At 35.5% G+C, this 23,427-nt stretch overlaps 1 protein-coding gene across 1 annotated transcript in view; it reads right to left on the reverse strand.

Moving 5' to 3' along the window:
• The window catches only part of LRBA (LPS-responsive vesicle trafficking, beach and anchor containing), a 408,793-nt gene that overhangs the window by 121,203 nt on the left and 264,163 nt on the right, over nt 1-23,427 (reverse strand). Inside the window, exons 41-44 of the mRNA XM_010009006.1 lie at nt 12,697-12,814; nt 11,055-11,157; nt 9,129-9,244; nt 7,386-7,498 (exon numbers count right to left, since the gene is read on the reverse strand). Coding sequence (XP_010007308.1) covers nt 7,386-7,498; nt 9,129-9,244; nt 11,055-11,157; nt 12,697-12,814 — 450 coding nt within the window. The remainder of the gene's footprint in view (nt 1-7,385; nt 7,499-9,128; nt 9,245-11,054; nt 11,158-12,696; nt 12,815-23,427) is intronic.

Genomic DNA, 23,427 nt, shown 5'->3' on the forward strand with positions numbered 1-23,427 from the left:
AGCCATTATACCTAACACCAGATCTATACGAGACAATTGGAAGCAAAATCAGAATGCTATTGGTTTGTACTAACAGCACAGTATCTTAAGCTAAAAGCGAACACAAACTTGTATTTTCTGCAGATTAAACACTATGAGGGCACACAAAATTGACATTATTGTGCACCATGTGTAAACTCCATGCCCACAAAAAGAGCAGCAGCATGACAGAAAGATGTACTTGGGAAAGCCTAGAGTTGTTTACTGCAATCCGTACTGTTTCATACAAGCATTACCATCAGATTATATGGATTTTATAAATAGACAGCTAAGAGACCATCAATGTCTGATTTTTCATACATGTATTTCTTCACTCTTATCTAAGGTGAATTAATCTACCATTTTATTACCTATTTCATACAGTCAGCCATCATCTTCACTATCATCAACATATTAGCACCATCAGAAAGTTTTACCAGCTCCCAGTTTATCTTCCATTTCAGATTACCATATATGCTGAACATGATAAAATACAGAAAAGGCCTTTGGAATGCCAGGGACCACCTCACTTCAGAAACCTTGTGTTTCTGATACTGACGGCAGTTTCAAGTGATTGGCTGGATACTGTATGTAACTTATTTTTTCTTAATCCTATTAGACTTCTCAATTCAAGCTTTTTAGGGTCATACCATCTTCTACCAGTGATCTTTTTCTATTCATTTCCTTCATTTGATCCACACTTTCACTCATATTTGAGTTTGAGACAGATCATCTGGTATGTCCATCAAAGTAAGTCCACAGCCTGACAACTACCTTAAACTCCTCTGTAAACAAAAATTATTATTATTGTTTTACCATGCTCTCATTTTCTCTAAGTGCTACTTTTATACCTGGATTGTTCTTTGACCCCCACAGCCTTCCTGCTCCCAGAATTTTGATCAACTCAATTTTAGACAGCTCCAGGTAGGTGAGCTCAATCCCATCCTCATTTCTAGTATGAGTGCAATTTGCTTATTTGGAAATCAGAATTACACAGACGCGTGGCGTAGTATCTCATCATCTGCTGGAGTTCAAATGTATTAATATAAAAAGGAAGAGAGACCTTATCAAGAGAATAACATTCACTTTACATTAGGAAGACAGAAACTACACATTTAAAATGTCTATGGCCCAAGACATGTGTGAGAAATTAGGGTTTTTTTGATTGCTAGGACATTTTATGACCAGACATGTGCCCAGTGGTTTCTTGTGATCATTTAAAAGGTCATGAACCTCCCTCAGTTCATTTCCAGTTAGGAGATGACATATGTTCAGGGCACCTAAAATTGAAACAAGAGTAGGATGGACAATAACATCAGATATAAACTAAGAATAACATTTTGAACATTCATTGTTAATTCTGAGTTATTGTTTTTATTGTCTTTGAGCATTTCTGCCTTCCCAACAATACTCCTCCATGAGGTAGGGAAAGATTAAGATAATTATGCTCATTTCCAAGATGATTCCTATTGATCCTGTAAACTTGACTTTTGCTCTAATACCTACACAAATTTAAAAAACAAATTGTTGGAAAAGAATGAAGTGATCCTAGAAACTGCTATACGTCTCTGAAGCGCAAAGAGTATGCTTCTTGTGACTTCGAAAATAAGCCTGTGGTGGAAAAAAAGAGAACAGTGAGGTGAAAGTAAGAATGGTAGCAAATATACTCTATCACCCACTTACATATTCTTTAGAGGAAAAGGTTTGAAAGGGGAAATAAGAAACTAAAGACAAGGAAGACAAAGATATAAAAGGATGGTAAGGATATTGTCATCCAGAAATGGAAATTCCCAGAATACTTTCTAAAGTCTACCTAGACTAAGAGTAGTTTTTCAAAAGGTATGTTCTGATAAATCATCTCAGAGATGTATTTTGGTGAAGTTTCTGTCTCAGTAAGTCTCTATATGAGCTGTGGAGGAACAGGTAGCTAAACATGCACACAAAAACCACGTTTATTCTACAAAAGGTCCTGAGATGGATGCTCAAAGCTCAGACCAACATACCAGCATAGCAAACCAAGCAGGTATCAAGCAGAGATTGATACCAAAACCCAGAAGAGCCAGAGCTGCATCAGCCTGTTCAACATCCCCAAGGCCCCGGCCCCAGCCGGCCCTGGGCGCCCACCCAGCACCGCTGCCGGGCGGGGCTGCGGGCGCTGTCCATGGTGCTGCAGGCCCGGCACGCACGGCCCGACGCGCCCCTCGGATCCTCCTTCTGGCAAACGTGCTACAGGAAATGACACGACAGATCGACGCAGCTGCCAGAAAGGATACGTGACCCATTTTATCATTAAAAGTCCCTGATGGAATCTAGAGTCTAAGGGCTACTGGCATTGCCGAGTAAAACACTTCCCCCCCATTTAGAAATGGGAAATACTTACGTCATTAGACCAAAACTTTTCATGGGAATGTAACAGACAACTCAGCACTTCAGTTTATATGACTTCTTATTCTACAATAGATTTTCTTATCCAAACAAAGAAAGCCTATCATAGTCCTAAAATTACAGCACAGAGATTTGAACAAGAGAACTTCCTACTCTTGCACAACTTTCTTCTAAGAAGGACTTGACTTTTGAGTTCTCAGATCACAAGCAAGGACCAAATCACAAGCCCATCTCTCTCCATCCCTTTCTATTCTCTTTCTTTGTATTCAAACAGGACAGATTGGGAAGGAGTCTTTGTTCTCTAAGCTACATTTTGCTCTTTTATGGTTTTCTAAATGGTACCCTCACTTGCATCCCTAAAAATTAAGGTACTGCTTAGAGTATCGCTTCCCTTCCACTAAAAGTTGCTTTTAACATTATTATGTCAAACATCTAGATCTGTCAATCCCTTTGCACAAACAGGTATGGAGATGAAATGTACATCTGCAGCAAGGTGATAAACCAGTTCCTGTTATGATTTATCTAAACTGTCCCCTACTCTGCACACAACTTTAGAGAGGATGGAGTGACCCTCTCCTTGAAGAAGCTAGTTGCATTTCACAAAGAAAGTGTGATATCTTGTTATCTGATAATTAAGATCATCTGATAGGTATACTTTATACTAAATATATTAAAATCTCTAACAGACTAAAAAAATATGAAGAAACACACCTCCTTTTCAGATAACATTGCTTCAGGCTGACTGTAGATAGGGACTGGTCTTCATAGATCTATTATTGTTTCTTGAGGTGACCCAAAATTCTAGAACATCTACTGAACCTCTTCTTAACTGCCAGGGATTCTGATACAAAGTTGCAAGTATTTTATTTCCCATGCTGTCCTGCTCTAAACAGGGATTCACATTAACTTCCCTGAAAGGAAAAATATTTGAATCTTTCTTCTCAGCTTACCCTGTCCGGCTTTGGAATGCTTTTTAATTAGAGTGGCAACTTTTGTCACAGCAATGTCAAGCATCATAGGTTTCAGTACCTAAATTCCAGAGGTAATTGCCTATCAAAATAAGTAATGTCCACGGCATCCACTATTGCTAGTTCTCACACTGTTCCTCTCACCTTCTTTTAGTGTCCAGTTTTGGAACATGCTTTATGCTTAGAAGGACACTGAGTTGTTCCTGTAGGATTATCAGTTTTAACTGGTAGTAACCTGCTTTGATTTTGTGTTGGAACATGAGCTGAATAAACCATAATTTTCATTTCCTACATTAAAAGCACCAGTTCACAGAATGGCTATACAAATCGTAATGCCTCTCTACACACAACATATTTCTTTAAATATATTTATTAAATAAATCTGAAAAAGCATAATAGGTGCACATCGAAACGTGTTACTTACTATATCTCTTTGTGAAGGGGTAACATGAGATAACTGAGCAAATTCAATCCCCATCCCACTGTTTCCTTGCAGTGGAAAACATGCAGCACAAGTCTTGTGTGTATATGTGTATATGCTGTGAATTTATGCTCCTAAAATGGGCACCCTGCAGTAGAATTCAGGCTGGCAGGCTGCAGAACAGTCAACAGTGAAGTTTAAATTTGAACAAGAAAACTAGTCTAATTTGTCCTAGTAAAAAAATCTACTACTTCTCTTCTGTCCAAGTGTATTTGATATCAGTGGCATCTTACATACCAATTAAATACCTCACTTCACTAAAGATGAAAGCTATTTGTTGCTTTTGTACACTTGACTGGAAAAGAAGTCATTATGTACATAACAGCCACTATGAAATTGATAATGATTTAGCAAATACTGCATGAAAATGATAACAATGGGAATAAAAATATTATTATGTACACATGCAGCTACAGTGAAGAAAAAAGAGTATTTAAGAATGGCATTATTTCCTTCTAGCAGTGTCAGTTTATGATCTTACAGAAATTTTGTGCTTTATGAAAGAAGAATTATCAACAGCTACTTGCATACACCAAGACCTTGTAAGAAACTTCAGAGATTATAAAATCATGCTTTGATATCTCAGTATTTTCCATGTATTCTTTTTTCACTTTCTTTCCTCTTCCAAGTCCAGAAACACATTGCAATTTATTGCTTTCACTGAATAAAGAAAAGGGAAAAGTGTGCTTTTGAATAAGATAACTAACACAGAAAATGGGACACATTCTTGTGGGAAACTGTGTATGTTGTATAAATAAAATATATGCCGCTATAAATATAATATGTAATACTCATTCCAAACCATAGTCAGCTCTTAAGAAATAAACACTTGAGTCAAAACAGGGTAACAGACTGGCAGTGCACTCCTGGCATTTGTCAGGAGCATTCGTCAGGCTGACAGTAATACTAACCACAATCCATTTCAGTTGCTTTGGTTTATCATTGTGTGACTGATGTTCAAAACAGTGCCATAAGAAGCTGCTTAAATAAAGAGTTGTTTTAACCTATACACTGCAGCTCTCTAAATCTGTACTAACTGTGGACTTCTAGCTAACATCTTAACAAAACTGTTACTCATATTTGACACATTATAATACCTAACCTTAACTTGACATTAAAATAAAAACAACAAAGAAAAAAAAACACCTCATTTTTAATTTCATAAAGTAGCAAAAAAGTAAAAATATTGACCTGCTATCCTTTCTGTCAGAACAAAATCTAAGTTTTCCATCTCCTTACTCAGTGGGAGCACTAAAGTGCAGTGTGTTTCTGGACATGGATAAGGAAAATAAATGAAGTAAAAGATTGCTCAAAGAGTGTTATAAAACTATGTAAAAAGTTAAATTAAGTATCTTTAAGTATTTTTAAAACCTTTCGCAGTGCAAAAGCATAGACATGCTACAAGACATAATTAGCACTTATTTTGAAGCAATACCCCCAGAATAAAAGTACAATGAAAATATCACAATATACATGACATTTAAACATTCTCATAGTTGAATATTAGCAAGGTTTTTCAGATATTTGCTACGAATTCATCATCTGACACATAGTTTAACATTTAAACCACATAGAATTGATAACAGCTAGAAATGCCTAACAGTAACCAAAACTTGAACTGCTGTATGCAAGACAAGTGTGGCATAAAGACTTTTATTCTGTATATGGGAAGGGCTGGCATTCACTCAAAACAGTAGGGACATTTTTAGAGAGCAAGATGTTTGTGTCAATCAGACATTCTGGGAAAGCATATGGTTCATCACTTAAAGAATCACAGAATCCTTCTGGTTGGAAAAAACTTTAAGATCGCCGAGTCCAACCATAAGCTAACTCTACTCACCATTAACCTAACTCTAGCAAGCACAGTGTTAAACCATGTTGCTAAGCACCACATCCATACCTCTTTTAAACACAGGCAAGGACGGTGATTCAACCACCTCCCTGGATAGCCTATTACCGTGAAGAAATTTTTCCTAACATCCAGTCTGCCCCATCACAACTTGAGGCCACTTCTTCTCATCCTTTCACTTGTTCCTAGGGAGAGCAGGCCAACCCCACCTCACTACAAGGTCCTTTGAGGTAGTTGTAGAGAGCAGTAAGGTCTCCCCCCTCGGCCTCCTTTTCTCCAGACTAAACAACCCAAGTTCCCTCAGACACGCCTCGTAATACTTGTTCTCCAGACCCTTCACTAGCTTCGTTGCCCTTCTCTGGACTTTCTCCAGCACCTCAATGTCCTTCTTGTAGTGAGGAGCCCAAAACTGAACACAGTACTTGAGGAGCTGCCCCACCAGTGCTGAGTACAGGCGCATTTGACTTCATCAAACTAAATTAACCCTATTAGAAAATGTTACAATTACAGTACCTCAGTACATCTCTGCTTTCTACTTAAAAACATTATTCCTTTATTTTTATTTGTACATACATGTACACACACAAAAGGTACTGATAGTCTTCAAATATATATATACACATATACGTGTATGTATATACACATGCGTATATATTCAATAACTCCACAGTACCTTTTCTAAGGTTAAAACACTAAATCTTTGGAAAAAAAAAATAATTTTCTGAATATTTTCACTGACCTGTGTTTAGCTTAATCGCTTGCAAATTGAAAGGAAGAACTGCTAACAACTGCCTTACTTCTCTGATTTTTTTTTTTTCTACCAAATTACCAATTTGTATGGAAGACTTTTGTGAAAAAACAAGCTATAATTAAAATACATTATTTGCCTGCTCTACTAATTATATTGCTCCACATGCCAGTCATTTCCTATAATAGCTAGTTTTTAGAAAAAGATCCTGTTTGATGATCAGTGGACCTAGTCTTTGCAAAGAAAATGAGAGATGCTTCTACTTTGTAAAATGAAATATTCCTTTCTTAGAAAAGATTGAAAGAGAACGATCACATTCTATAAAGCTTTAACCAGGCTGTATAATATTGCATCTGCACATGATTGTTTGGAAAAGAACCTTAGAAACACGCAGCTAGTCTGCCAGAATGGAGCTGTTCGGAAATGTTAAAAAAGTGACAATGTCTGTCTGAGAAAGGACAACTGTATTACTTGAGCATACCTGAAGGGGATAGGTAGAGGAAGTGAAAAAATACAGTTTCTGCTTATGCGAATCAAGGCAATGATTTAAAAGTACTTAAAACATAACGGCATCACAGGCTTTCCTACTAAAAAAGCACAATTCTCAACAGAATTATTTGGTTAATTTTTAATCTAGCAGCCTCAACATTCCTAACGTCATTCAAATTTGCAATTAAATGTGAGATATATTGTCCAACTAAGAACACCTTCCATTACCAGTTATTAAATTGATACCATCAGAAGCAGTAAGGATACATCAATAATTTATTTTCCCACAATCTAATCCCTATTATCAGTATATGCATACAGAAATTAAACACTGCAATAGTCGTGCATTTAACATCAATGTATCAAATGTAGCAGAAAACATGAACAAGACTGAAAGCTACTGTGATAAATACTAGATAGAAAAAAACTGTATCTGATCACAAATACCTTTGACAAATCCCTGAAGTTGCTAGGAAGTGTAAGGTCCAACTCCTCTGATTCATAATTCGTGATAACCCAAGGGAACACAGGGTACTGATTTAAATCATTGTAAGTTCGACCTGACAAACAATAACCAAAAAAAATGTGCCATGAGTTAAAAGTCATATTTTAACTAAAATAACCTCTAAAGATAAAACAATGTAACTTTGCAAGCTCTTGATCTGTAATGTCTTTTATAATTTCAACATTCTACTTCACTTTCTTGAAAAGAATAACTTAAAAGTTCATAAATTGCTAGTGTTTAGTTTAAAATATTTCCCTTCAATTGTAAACTCTTTCGCAAACGGTGACAGTTAAATCCAGTCATTTTCTATGCTTTTTCCCTTTCCTTCTTATGTCGTATTTTCTTCTGTTTCTTTAAGGTTGAACACTTCAAAAAAATGGAGAGGCACTGACTTTTGTTCATACTAAGAATCAAAGCAATATTTTTACATACTGTACTGAATTCTGTATGTGAAAGCAGAATGAAGCAGCTCAGGATTTTAGATTGAGAAATTACGCAAATAATAACCAATTCACCGAGAGATTCACTTTGAGGGGAATTCTTCCTTGACCATTGATCATCTATGGATTTGCCAAGATTTACCAGAACAGAAAATCTGTTCTACTTTCAGGTTCACACATGCACCTTCATTCATCTGTAAGATGGAAATAATAGCCTTCTTCCAGTAAAAAAAAAATATTAAAATTCAATTGGAATAATCATATATCATACATACACAATCTTTTAATTCCCCATCATGAACAATTCAACTTTCTCTATGCCCATGACGTTATCTTCTTGTTCTTTTTAACCTCAAATACCAATCAGTAAGAATGGCTTTTGTTACTTCAGTCATATCTTAAAGCAGAAAAGGATCATTCACTAGAGCCACATAAAACAGTGTTATGGTCTTGCCTCGTTCCATTTAGGCAGTAAAGAGGTAAGTAGATCTGCCGCTGCTTTTATAAAATCTGCCAGTATCCTGGCATGTCTGACTTAATGACTGATTACAGAAACTAGCAAAACTGAACATTTGTACAAAATGTAATTAGTACAAGCAGAGGCATTTGTTATATAAAGTGTGTTAGCAAAAGCTAAGTCTGAAAGGGAGTTAACGGACCTCTCAGCACTGCCAATACCATAGAAAAGAGCTGAAAATTGAGAATTTTGTAAGTTGCTCTGAGAACCAAGTATGTTGGAAAATAAGAGAGGTCACAAGACCTAATTATTAGCCTCCATTTACTAAAGTGAAGTCAAGTTGGTTAGAAGATAATAGCATAAGATGCCTTAAATGAAATACAGCTTAGTATTTACAGAATGAGGAGTTTGGAAACCATGAATTAGGACTTGTGGATGGATGATTCTGAGAACTGGTGTCCTGGCACAGCAGCACTGGTGATCGAGGCACAACACTTTTTATCTACACCAACATACATATATATACATAGATATTCTGACTTTGGAGATATATTTTAAGTGCAGTTCATTAATTACATGTGTTATTAATTTCTTGCTACTCTTATTCTTGCATAAACATAATTATCAATAAAGTACATTTAGGAGGATTTTGTGAGGCTGTTCTTCAGAAGGGAACCGTACATAGAAAAAGTTATTATTTAAAGGGCAAAACCTAGTAGTGCCCCATTTCTGTTGAGATTGTGCCACCATTAACTCCTTTTCTGAGTCATTAAAGATATTTGTGATACCTGCTATAGTATTTAGAAACATCAGGTATTCAAAGTTGGAAATTTCTCGGTGTTGCCATCGCTGGGTCATATTGGAAGCTTTGAAAATCTGTCGTGGACTGGCCAAAGAAATGCGTCTGAAAAAAAAGTAATCAGAAAAAATAATGACCAGACCTGATGGGTGTTCCTTTTTACCTACCTGAGTATTAGTGGTAGTTGTACCAATACTTTTTACTAGTTCTATGCTAGAATTCTCTGAAGACCAAATTCTTATTCTGAATACCTGAAATTATTTTTTTTAAAGTTTTATAAGCTAATAAGAAGAAAAAACTTAAAGCATCTGACAGCTGGATATCTCAAGATTTGAAAGCTTTCAAAAACCTTTACAGCTGTGCAAATTCAGCTGCTCCATGAAGGCTTGATGTATTACAGAAATATATTACTAGTGATTTAAAGAAATGGCAGACCATTAAATTATAGAAATACATGACTTCTAGAATTCCACATAAGACTAAAACCATCTTTTAGCAGAGCTTTTTTTAATCCCTCAAGAACAAAGGAAAACAATTATAAGATGATAGAACGTCATTATGAAGTTCATCCTCTTGAGATTTAAATTCTGAGTAGTGTTGGGGAGTTAGTTATAAATAACTCAATTAAGCTTCCAGAATTTGATGCCAGATTTCTTAATATTGGTGGAAGAAGACTAGAGAGTCATTTCTTGGAGTGATAAATCAAGCAAAGAAGAGCTTATCATAGAATTCCCAAGACTATTCTGTTCATAATACAGACATCTGTAAATACCAGGACCACAACCACTACTGGAAAAAAAACAACAACCCTGTATGTAGTTTCAGTTAACAAATCTTTTTGGTATTGGTAAGCTATTAAAGAAAACAGTTACAGTAATTTATTTATTTTTTTAATTTTAATAAACTGCATTGCAATGTAAACAAGTTAATCTATATCAATTTATGTGAAATTAAAAAAATACATATCTGTCTATACTTTCACATATATTAGAAAATGTTCATGCAATATTCTTCTGTAAATAGCAATACTGAGTTCTTACAGAGTAGCTATAAGTGCAGTTCAGGATAATTTTTTCAGGACTCAAAAAAAGTAAATTACAAAACACAACAGAAAACATCCCCAATTATTTTAATGCCATTTCTGCGCAGAAAAATATCTTTTAAAAAAATTAAAAATTAAAGTAGTAGCAATGAAGATATTCCTTAAGGGTTGCCATTTTTTTCTTAAAAAAATAGAAATTAATCTGCTTAGTTTATAATTATAAAATATAAGAGGTAACCAATCCAACTAGAGTTATGATATACCTCAAAAACTTCTGTTTGCTCAGTTTCAGGATCCAAACACACAGTGTGATGTTGTAATACTGATTTCTCACTATTTGAAATTTGAACAGTGTCTTCCAGAGCTAATAGACAAGCACACTGTATCAATGCTTCACATGCTCTCCAACTTATATTGTTCTCACATCACTACAATATCCCTCTGATAAGAAACAATCATTTTCATCTACATTTAAATACTACAGAGGATTCAAGGATGATACAGTCAAGGTAATATATCTGAACACTGCCATAAAAACTAATCAGTCCTAAAACCAGTCTTAAATCTGTCTTAAATTTTAGTGAGATGGCAAGCATAAAGAAACCTATTTTCCTTTAAGCAGGGTAAGTGATCGAGTCTTACTGTCAAAAAGAAGCTATAATCCCTATAATAGACAGAAATCACAAAAAAACTCTAAAATACAAAGTTTTTATTACACAAATACATGCAAAAGTGTGCATGCAGAAGTGATAGTCTGAGGATGCTTATGTTTTGTAAACCAGTAGATGTAAATGCTCCAAACCATGTGAGCTGGTTTGATGAGCTAAGAACTCTTACAACTGACAGATAAAGTTAATTCAAATTGCAAAATACCTGGTCTGGGGTAGTCCAAAGATAGTACCAACACCGACCCGAGGTAGACAGTTAACCACTTTCTTTACAGTTGCTTGGTCAGGAAAGTTGAACATGACACCCACTGTGAACACAAGAGCAGAAACATGACATGATTTTACAGCTTCTCTCTTAGACTTTCTGGCCCAGTGAAATTTGACCCTAAGTTTAGGTGCTGAGCAACTAAAAGACTAGACATGCTTCCTTCAGGTTACTATAGTCTTTTTGTTGCGGGGTTTTGTTTGGTTGGTTTGGTTTTGTTGTTTTTGGTGTTTTTTTTTAAATTCCAGAACAGCTTTCATTTATCACTAACAGGAATTTCAGTAGAAGTTTCCACTGTTAAAAAGCTTACAATATATTTGTTTTCCTTTCTGAATAGAAGTTAAACCTATATGCACAGACTGACTGTCTAGAACTTACTTTATTTTAAAAATGCATATGTTAAATGGATCATACCCTTACTAGTTTATGTTCTAGATATTTTTACAAGATATATTCTTCAAAATACTATTTTCATATTTTGAAACATTCAGTGATGCTTATGAAATAGCAACCTAAGAATCTAAATAACACTTTAATTATGGTATCTTCAGTGGACATTCAGAGAATACAGGCTCCAAAATAGGAATGTGTTTATGCATATGATTAATATTCTGTTAGACTACATTAACTTCAGATATGCACAACAATGCTCCGTGAAACATGTGTCATAATATTTACCAGGCATGTTCAAGAACAGAGATTTTAAGCTCAGACAAAATCTTTTTGACTAGCATAATAACTGCATAAAACATGTTATCCTATGAAATATTTACCAATTTCAGGACAACAATGTTTTGTATCATAACCAAAACAATATTTTACATTTTTTATTCATTTGGCATCTTCAGATACAGTTTTTAAATTTTTTTTTCAAAATTTCATTTTCAGTATAAAAGCACTAAAAGTATCTGAAGAAACTTGGTTTAAATTGCAAAGACTTCATATAACCTGGTTTAAAATAAAATTTAGGGGGAGAAAATAGCAAAAGAAAGTTCTCCAAGTATCAACACACTGAATTTTGAGTAACTTGTCACAGTAAGTATGTGTGTCTGAAAAAGGAACTGAAGAAAGGGGAGGCTGAAAAAAAAAATATTAATTACCAAGGTAAACAGACATTTATTTCTTGGAGCTGCACTAGGTTCTAACTGAAATAAATTATTACCAGAAATAAAGCATGAAGATAAACCAGTCACTCATCTAATCCATTAGTGAAGTTCTGTCATTTTGTTGTTCTTGGTGTGCATAACTAACAACTACTAACCCTCCAAAGGGACAAAATAAAACCCTTTGTGCAGATCAGAGGTAGGAACGCCTTAAGCAAGAGTTTACAGAGAATGCCAAATAAATACATAGATATATGTGAAAGTGAGGCATTGCCAATTCTCTGTTATCATGTTTGATTATCATTCCTCATAGGAAAAAAATGAAAATTACAAAAATACACTAACTTAAATATTGAGACACTTAATCCAAGCCCTTCTACCATCTACACAAATCCATACCAAAAAAATTGTGACTGAACAGCAAACAGAACACACATATCCCCAAATTGACATCTGCCACTCCTCTAAACTCACGGTACCTCTATTTGCCATGAATATCTCCAGTGCTGTATTTTGCAAAAGGTAACGTCGGGAAAAGATAGATCGGATCTCTGAAAAGAGCCATTTTCCATGAAGTCCTTCTGTATATGCCAGAATCTAGTAGGAAGAGACACAGAGAGAATGTTTTTAATATGTTGTCAATATAGGTAACATATTGGAAAAACAAAACTGTTTGACTCACAAACACGGATTCCACCACTTACATGCCAAACCTGCAGTATAATTAAAATATACTCCAAATCATGCCATGAATTTTTTGAGGTCCTTAATTCAACTATTCATATCAAGGATTTTTAAAATGTGCTTGTATTTTTTCCTGTAAAGACAACTGCCTATTTTCCATAAACAAGGGACTCAAGGGACTTTCAGAAAAATTGTGAAATCTTTGGCAATTCAACGAAGAATAAAAACATATTCTGAAACATATTGCTAGTGCCATTAGATGTATCTGCACTCACTTTAGCATTGCAATAACACACCTGTAACAAATAAACAAGAAAAAAATGTCTTTAAAGAAAAAAAATGTTCCTTAGGTTTATCGTTAAGGCAACATTCATTAATTCTGGAACTATAAAGGTTGGCTGTATAAGAGGTTAAGTATCATTTTGTCAGCTAAGGTTAAACACAAACCTGCAAATGAACTCAGCAAAATCTCTCTATGGAGTAAGCGGTTGTCAAAGTAACTTGTTACAATTCCTGTCATCCCATCTGACAGACACAGATGCTTAGTCTGCCTTCACAATTCACACTAATCCCATTTTGAGTCCTCAGCCACTTTGTTTCTTTGTTGCTTCACTTTTCTCTTTTCATTTTGAAGCTTAATTACGTAAGTGTTAAGGGACAGCAAGATTGGACACTTCTCTGCTTCTGATTAACAAACCACAAGCGAAGGAAAATCTGAGATTTGCAAATTCTAGCAAGCATTTAGCAGAAATCCATCATAGAAAAGGAGATTCAGATATAACCCTACTTTACATCACTCCTACTGCAATTTCATTTGAGCAATATATTGCGTATAAAAAAGAAAATGTGAAGTTCAAGCTTTTAATGTAAGAAAGACTGCTAGTGAGCCCAATCACTTCTTTTTAGATTTTTAAGAGAGGAGGATTTTGCCTCATGCGTAGCATATATTCACAAATAATCTGCATTTTTGTAGCAGAGCACAAGCATCATTATAAAAGCACCGAGCAATACAGTATAAAATACTGTACCATCTTTGCAAACCAAAAGCAGGTATTACAGAATACTGGACCATATAAAGCAAACCATCTCCCGTCCATTTTTTTTACTTAATCCCTCATCTCTCCCTCAATACAGACAACTTCTGTCCCAACACACACACATACACACAGAAAGAAAAGCAAAACAACAACCAAACAACAAAACCAACAAAACAAAACCAACCAACCAAAAAAAAACCAACAACAAACAAACAAAAAACACAAACCAAAACAAAAGCAATTCTTCCAATACAAAATTCTAGAAATGTGATCAATGGTTGTTAATCATTTGTGGAACCAGGGAACTAAAAGACTTGGGCCACGCTGACACTCTCCATGCCACATCCACAACCCATCCACCCTAATTGGCAGATCTGTATAATTCTATGATCCTATTCAGAAGCACCAAGGTTGGCTTTTTGTCACGTTTACGTGTTTTTGTCGCATATAAATATGCGACATGTTAAAGAGCATAACATCAAAAGATGTAACAAAGGAGACAAAGTTGGGCTGGTTGTGTACAAAAAAAAATTTTAGTACTGTTTCATCTTATGAACTTTAAATTGAAGCTTTTAATTTCAATTTTTTTTTATTTTTTTTTTTCCCAAGACAGGAATGTGATGATCTCTGCTTTTCTGTAGTAACAATTAAAACACAAAAGCCTGCTTGTCACTATCAGCCTCTGCACTGCAAATTCAAACATATATCACATGGATACTGTGATTGAAATCAGCAACTTAAAGAATTTTTACTTTTACCCCACTAAGAGAGTGTTTTTTGTGACAGTGGAAACCCTGCCCATGGGCAAAAGCTTTGAAATTGCAAGGAAAAGTGACCGACTTGAAAATAGCAGGGGTGGTTTACATTGTACAGCCATGATACAGTTATCGAATCCAGTGTAACAGGATTTACAGCTGAAACTGGAACTGCACTGCAGAAACGCTACCAGTCACCACCATAACAATTCTTTAAACCACTTATTAACAGAAGTTATCAGGAGTGAGAAGCAGCTGAGGTCTAGCCGAGCAAGGCCTTCATTTTGAGTTGGAATAGTGTCTGCCTGGTCTGCAGCTTCACTTCAAAGTCTCTGGAGTTCAATTAAAACTGGATTAGGTGGAAGCAGACCTTCTTTGGGACACTGTTTTCTGAAACTCCAGGCACACTGACAGCACCCTAGACAGAGGTCTAGCCCGCCAATGAACCAGTTGCTATGGAAACTGCATCATTACCACTGCTCTGCGCTCATCACACCACCTATAGTAGATGAAAGGTCCAGAAGACAAACATGTTTCTTTCATGTGTATTACTAAGTATTCCTTATGAAAATCCAATTCAACCTTTTACTCCCTGTCAAACATCTGATTTTATGAATAATTACAGAAACTGACTCGTACTTCAAATTAAATTCAGCATTTTTATTCTGGCAGAGGGTTTTGTTAAAAAGATTTTTTTTTTAATCACTTCTGATACTATCAGAATTACAACTTTTAAAAACTATTATTGCATTTGCCTGTTATCACCCATAAGTCATACAACTCAGAATTCTACTTAAGAATTTAAGAGCAACTGTCTTTTTCATAATATTGTTGAGTTTAAAAATTACTCATTTATTTCTGCCTTTTGTTACCACCAGTTTCGGAACAACTTGTAGAGCAAAGACTAATAAGGGTGTACAATCTCATTTAACCTGCACAAATAGTACCACCTCACCCACATGAAAAAGTATGTATAGAATTTCAGTTGATCCGACACATCAGATTGAAGTTTAGTCTACTGTCCATTTCATTTTTTACAAAAAAATACTGCACTTTATAGGAGGAAAGACCATTTATACAGTTTACAGTTTCATTTAAAAATATGCAAAATAAACAAATGAACCAATTATAAAGTTCTACAGTTCCAAAAATCTCATTAAATGAACTGTTTTGTGACTAGGCTTTGGCAACACCAGATGAACAGACAGCATGAATACACTATTAAAAAGACAAAATTACTTCCACCTTTGTGTGAAGACCCTTCTTTACTTCATGTAATAGAAATGAAGGTCTAAATTTGTAATCAGTCCTCATACTCATGCTGTAGGCCCTGACACTGCAGGGCAGGAAGAAACTCCCCAAGAAATCAGTAAGCAAATAGCCAGCTTCAATTTCCATTTCAAGGGAATTCTGAAATCAGAATTGCATGTAAAGTCAGCACAGTGCTGATCATCAATTAAGATCATACATAAAGAAGTCCCCTCACAATTCGTAGTTGTGTATCAGGTAATTTCCCAATATTCAAATGCTCACTGGGAAGCTGTTCTGTCATTTGACAGCTTTGAAAACAAATGCCCCACCTTACCCTCTCTTGAATGTAAATCATAAACAATGTCTCTTGTAAAAGACTACTTGCAGTAGTTGAAAGGTGACATCTCCTGAATTACAGAAGCAACATTTTACTGAAGACTAAATGAACATTTTGCTTTACCTTTTAAGCAAACCAATCAGCCCTCATATTTTTAATTTTAGAGAAAAGTGCTATTGATCTTGAAAATGTGAATAGGTTGGAAGTAATTTAAGTCTGCAAATGGGTTATAGAACTGAAACAGTAATTGAATAATTATATTACTTTAATGTGCCAGCCAATTTAACTGCCACAAGTAAATTTAAAAGTAAGTAGCTTATTTTAAAAAATTATGCACATTTGTATATTTCCAGAAAAAGTTATTATGTACCTGACCAAAAAAACCCAAACACAACAAACAAACAAATCAAACACCAAGAAAAAAACCCAAACCAACCCAAAAAACCCACCACAACACCATCAAATAAAAAAATAAAATAAAAAATAATTTAATTTGCATTTACATTTTATTGCAGTTGAGAGAAAAAAAATCCATAAATACATTTTTCTAGCAGCATTCTCTGTCATTTCAGGTAATTTTTGTTCAGGAAAGCAAAATTACAGCACTTCAGGGTTACGACTTTCAGTGCATGAGGAACCTGGTTCTCCACCACAAGCTCAGCCCTGCAACTGAGGATCCTAAGATCCTACTGTCCAGGCACTATTTAGTTTCTGACTTCTGGATTCACAGAGAAAGGGTCTTACTATGTTCTTTGTTTACATATGTCCAAGTACAACCAAACTAATAGGGAATTAGAACAGATTAATAGTAATTTAAAATACCCAAATGCTCTTAAATAAATCACCATTTATCTTAGATTTCTCAAGAGAACAAGGAGATGTTCACTTCAAATCTCAGATTTAATAATAAGCCACTGAAATTCACAGGCACACAGTAACAGTCTCCCACCCAGTCCCTCCTGTGAGCACACAGTCTGCGATACAATCCTGTTCGGCATTTTCATGGGTGACAAACTCAATTAAACATATTAATTACTTTAATGTTCCACTAGACAGTTTCACCCAGCATAAAACATTCAAATAAATAAATAAATAAATACTCTGTGACCCGTGTATTGATCAGAGCAAAATGGCTTATGCCTGGGTGTGGGTGGTGAAGGAACGGGAGAGGGGGTGGCAAAGGACTCTTATGTTTTCTCTTCCAATTACCGGAGGAGATGATAAAACCACAGCAAATGATGTATCAGCTCATTTTATCTTATCGCTTTGGGGCTAGGTGACAATGAAGTTCATATTTCACTGGTTCCCATTGAAGATTGTGAAAATTACTTGCCCTTATGACCTGAAATTTCACTGGAAGACAGAAATTTCTCTTCTGCAAAGTAATGCAATTTTTCAGATGTCAACCTTTAGCCCAGCTTTAAAAATTAATTTCATTTATATTAACCAATGATACTGATATTTTCACAGAATGCTTTTTGATACATGAACCACTGACTAGCAAATTGATGTGCTCTAGAAGGATAAAATTATTTTATCTGAAGCTGTTAAGGACAGACAGATTTACCACAAACTGAAATTCCTATTCCACAGTATACTATTTATACTAGCCTTATATGCCTTAAGGCCCCTGGACCTGTAAACAGTTTAATCTTTAGATAGGACTTAGGTTTGCTTCTAGATCTACTCAGTTTTGTAATAATTTCTGTGGACATGATGTACAAATAAAAACATAATTTGTTTGGAAATTAATAAAGTCTAACTGTCACAGACCACAGATAATAGACATGCGATGACATGAAAAATACTTCCCAGATGATTAAAATAGAGGAATGCACAACTGCATTTTCACTATTTATTCCAACACTAAAGCTATATTTCAAAGTGAAAAAAGCATGCAATGCAGATTTCCTGAATGTCTTCTACTATCTACAGATGATCTTTTCCCTGAATATCAAGATCTAATTTGGAAAAAAAAATGTATTGGGGGAATCTGTATTCAGAACTTCTCTGATTTGACTGTAAGATTCTAAACACCTCATATGGAGGAATCCACGAATGATTTTACCAAAATTAGTACCAACTACCTTACTCTTTTCTACTGCATACAATACTTCACAAGCAGTTTTTCATCCTTATGATTAACCCTGCCGACTCCTAGGAAGCAAGAGTTCATTACCAACACCATGAAACATTTAACCAGCCCAAAGAAGAAGATCTGATTGCTAAAGATGACAATACAAGTTAAATTATGCAGCCTAGAAAGCAGACATAAAAAAAAGAAGAAAACAAGTGTAGGTCCCAGCCCTGCAAGGTTAAGGATGTAAAGTTATGCCTTTCTTTGTAAATAAGACAGCAGGTTTATTTATGATAAAAAGGAGCCAGAAATGCAAAAAAATCACAGATTCTTGTAAGAGTTGACTGACGCCTTGACTTAGCTCATTACGTTCTGATTTAAGAGGTAGTAGAATTTGCTCATCAAGAGGCAGGTACAAAAGGCTCATCCAGCTGTTTACATCATCTGGGATGGTTTGCCATCAGGAACAACATACAAATTACTCAGCTTGCACTTTCTGAAATAGTGATTATTTCAACTTTTGTGTCCATCCCGAGGTTTTATCATTAACTCGAGAACAGGCTAGATAAACAGTGATCAACATGTTGTTCATTGACAATGTGTGAAAGTAATAGATATTCTCAGTGTGTTTCCAATAAACAGGCATGTAAATTAGAATTACCAATTCCTGAGATACAAAATGCTACGAAATAAAATCTAGCAGTAAGTTATTATGGACACTACCAAGGGTAATCTTTCTAAAGCCAGCTCCCATAACATATCTCAGACACACTAAAAAAGCTACCAGCTCAGCCTGCAAACCATGCACTCTAGAAATGTCAATGCAACACCTGCAAGAAGGAGAAACATATATAAGAAAACAGAAATTAATGACAGGGGTTTTTTGTTTCTGTGGTATTTCAGACAAGCAGCTCTCTAGCCAATTGTCCTCTTCTCATTTCCTTGGGTAATTTTTTTTTTTATTAGCAATACTCTTGCAATGTGATTTTACAAAACAGTATTGCAAAAAAACCCACCACACACAACAACCCTTCTAGATCATATTAAGATAATCAAGTGTATGAATTAACCTGGAAGCTCATTACTCCAACTTTTATTCATTTACAGTAGTGATTATAATCCATACAGATAAAGGAGAATGGTGACAATTTTTACCCTATCAAGTTTACCTGTTTATGCTATTTGCTGTAGCATTGATGTTAATACCTACAGAGACATCATATATCTAATAAGTAAAAAGATACAGACACAAAATCATAACTAAGATATCTTTTAATCATGCAGCAATAACCTAAAAAGTCATAAATTGTATAAAGGAACCTCTGAGATGTGCATTGTGCCTTCAACATTGAAGTTTGAATCACTCCTTGTTTATGCCTCATGTGAGTGGGTCTGTATGGATCTAGATTAGTTTATCATGTTTACATCAGTTATCTAAGATTGAAGATACTGGTACAAAAGTGCAGTGGCATACACATGTAGAGTCACAAGTGTGTGTACGTACATTCACATATTGAAATATTAGTGAGAGACTGTATAAAAGCATATAGTTCTACAGTCAGTTCAGTATTGTCTCAGTTTTTTTCCTTCCACAGATCATCAGTTTTAAAATTTGGAGAGCTCTTTTAATCCTTTCTAATTAATAAATTAGTACTCCTGTTGCTGTGCACACAGACTGACAAATTCCATAACCCCTCCTGAAGTGCATTAAATTATACAACTTCATGATTTCATGTGGCAATTAATTCTGCCAGTTAAACATACACAGTGTAAATACTAAAAAAGCTAGTATTGTTGACTTCATTTTGCATACATTGAAGAAATTATATTACCTGCAAAAGCTCCAGAAGAGACCTTAAGCATCACTGGGCAAAATTCAAGGAAATTATTTCTCACTGTGTAGAATCTGTCACAGAAGCTGATCACATTAAGTTATGGAATTTGGATCATTAATACTGCAACAAAGCATTATTAATATTAACCCTCTGTAGTAATGATTGATATAGTGGTGCACTACATGCTAGCTACCCTACATGAGACAGAATTTTGGAAAATTCAGTGGGGAAACTCAATTTGCCATCATTTCACTTATACAACTAAGGAGCAGGTGCCTAGACTTCAAAGAATTCCTCATAACTGTCTTACTTTGGTGCTAACAACATAACTTTTTATTAGCTTAAATGATGATATGTCATTACTTAGCTGACTTTCAAACTCAAAGTACAGAACAGGAACCTTTAGATTTTCCAGATTTTGCTTCCATGAAAATTGATGATGTGTCTTCCTGTCTCCTTATGAGTTAACAAAAAATGAAGCACAAATGCAGATCATGATCATCTGAAAGTGACCATCATGGAAACGTCTGCTTATTGGAAAGGAGGTTATAAGACAAGAACTCTTAAGACTTAACCTCAAAGGTTTTTAGTATATTCCCAAGCTCTGGGTAGTATCATTAAGGAAAAAACAGATGTATGTTTTCGAGGTGATAAGTATGACCATGACCCAAATTCTGCCAATTTACTTAAAACATCATATATAGAGCTTACTAATAGAAGCAGGACAATACAGGACTAATTCAGCTGCAGTTTATGAGGAAGATACCCAAGTGTATATTTCTAAAATGAGTGAGCTAAAGTACTCTTGAAGAATATCAGCAAGGACTGGTACAGGATACCTTTGAAGTGTCTCCTCAAAATCAGATTTCTTCCTGGAAAGATATCACACAGTGAAGGGTGACAATTCTTTTTGTTCCTTGTATAAGACAACTGAAGCAAAATTTGGGAAAGCAAGTGATAAGGATGCGGCCTCATCATCTATGATGAATCATTCATGCTGAGATCAGTTTGACTTTTCAGTCAGCCTGATCTTCAGACAACCAAAACTAATTTGTGGGAATTACTGTCTTCTTAATCTCTCCTACACCATCAGACCTGACTCTCCTTGGATGGGCCCCACTTTTCATAATTTCGAGGAAAAAAAAATGGTTTTGTTTGCATATCAGAAGCATCTTCTAATACTTCACAAACTTGTAACAATTCAAATTATAGCACTTAGCAGAGGACTTTGCTCCTTCAGAATTGTGCTTTGCTCATCTTATTTCTACTTGTGGCTCAAATCTATGCTGTGATGTTGTAACACTACTGCAACACAAAACCTCTCAAAACTATTTAAGAGATTTCAAAACAAGCCCTAAAAGCTTTCTCTTGTTTAAAAGATGGAAGCACCTGAGAAAGTCTGAAAAAGACTCAACCAGAGATTCTTTTTTATTAAAAGAAAGAATTATCATGTTGTGAGTTGTGGTATTTTTAAGTTAAAAGTTCTGGTTGGTCCCTCTTCTATTATAAAATTCCTACTGCAGAAAAGCCTTGAAGATAATCTTTATCAGACTATAATGGCTGGTCTCTAAGAAGTACAGAGTCTGAAAACTAGGACAATTGCCAGACTAATGACTCACAGCAGTTCATATCCGCAGTAGTATAACTAGATATGGTGAAAGGTAATACACAGGAGCATGTACCTCAAAAGCAGAGCACAGCAAATAATGTAGAAGCTGTCTTTTCTTTGCTGTCTCTTAAAGGTATTTAGCCATTGAGAGTTTCTTTAGAAAAATAAGGTTCATGTTTGCTGTAACTGCCTCTTCAAATTCCTATTTTGAACAACAAATCAGAATAGTCATGTTAGATTTCCCACTGCTATGCCCTTAACCTGTCGATTTCCCCACTTCCAGGCCATGACTTCTCCCATGGGCTCCTTCTCTATGTATGCAGCAAAGGCCCAGGCAGCCAGGACATGCACAAGCAGAAGCAGCACCCACAATTGAGAAACAAGGGCGCTAATACACCTGAAATTCTGGCAATTGTCCAGCTTCTGCCATATTCACCTCATCTTGCAGAAGTTGGGTGAGGAGAAGAAAACCAATGGGCAATGACAAAATAAAGTTCCAATGCCAAAAAGAAGGAATTTTTTCTTTTATAACCTGTAAGCTGACCTTCCTACCCCTTCATGAGAAACAAAATAAAAACAAAAAACACCCACACACATCTGGCAGGAAGCTAGAGTACCAGTCATCATGAAAGACTGCATCTGATCAGCTCATTAATGGGAACCAAGCCCATACATAGCAGAACAGATGTGCCTCTTAAAGGCAAAGAGAAAAATCAGACTCCAGGGCTGCCAATGCAGCAGTTTACATTAAAAGATTCTGTGCTATGTTTTATGAGAGATATGGCACAGGGAAGGGGCAGCTTGGAAAGGGATGAGAATGTAAAAATGGCTTAATGCCACCTTTGTGCTGCACAGACTCTAGACTGCTGCAGGAACCAAATCCCCTTTGAGTACACTGGAGCAGCTGCAGGGGCTGCTGTGCAATCACATAGATTTGCCTTATTTGGGATGCCAGGGGGCTGCCCCATAGCCCAGGACTGTATAGTACTTAATGCCACAGAATTTTTTCCTCCTACTCTCAGAAGCTGGGACAGAAGACAGCACAGTGCTGCTAATAAACCCTCCCCTGCCTAAGCGCTTCTTCACTCACTGCTAGTTCATTTACTGTAAACCAAAGCAGAGTAGAGGTACAACAACAACATAAAGAATTTGTCCTTAGTTATCAAAGGACATGTCCCCTTCATGCACTTTTTTTAATCCACACCCATGTGAGTATACCTCAGATTCTGTATCTGTACTCTTACACAAACCTTAAATTCAGGTAAATGTAGATTATTTTCTCAAGTAAAAGAACTGACTATCATCAGTCAATGACAAAGGTTTTGCTATGGCCTGTGACTGCAAGGGAGAATCACTTAAGATTACCCATAGAAATAACGTGACCAATTAAAACATACCACATGTTTGTAAAGAACAAAAAAGCAACGTTAAGAGGTTTTATATAATAACTACTGGTTTTCATCTTAGTAGATGATAAAGTAATTTAAAATCAACTTTAAAACATTCCTGCAAGTACAGACCTTTTTCCAAAGTTAAGCACACCACAGACATAGCTATTGTGACGTCTACAACCTCATCTAGGATTCTAGTGTAACAGCACAAGAGCATAATCCCAATTTCAGTTT

The sequence above is a fragment of the Chaetura pelagica genome, unplaced genomic scaffold (assembly GCF_000747805.2).
Source record: "Chaetura pelagica isolate M959 unplaced genomic scaffold, ChaPel_1.0 scaffold221, whole genome shotgun sequence".
Classification (NCBI taxonomy): Eukaryota; Metazoa; Chordata; class Aves; order Apodiformes; family Apodidae; genus Chaetura; species Chaetura pelagica.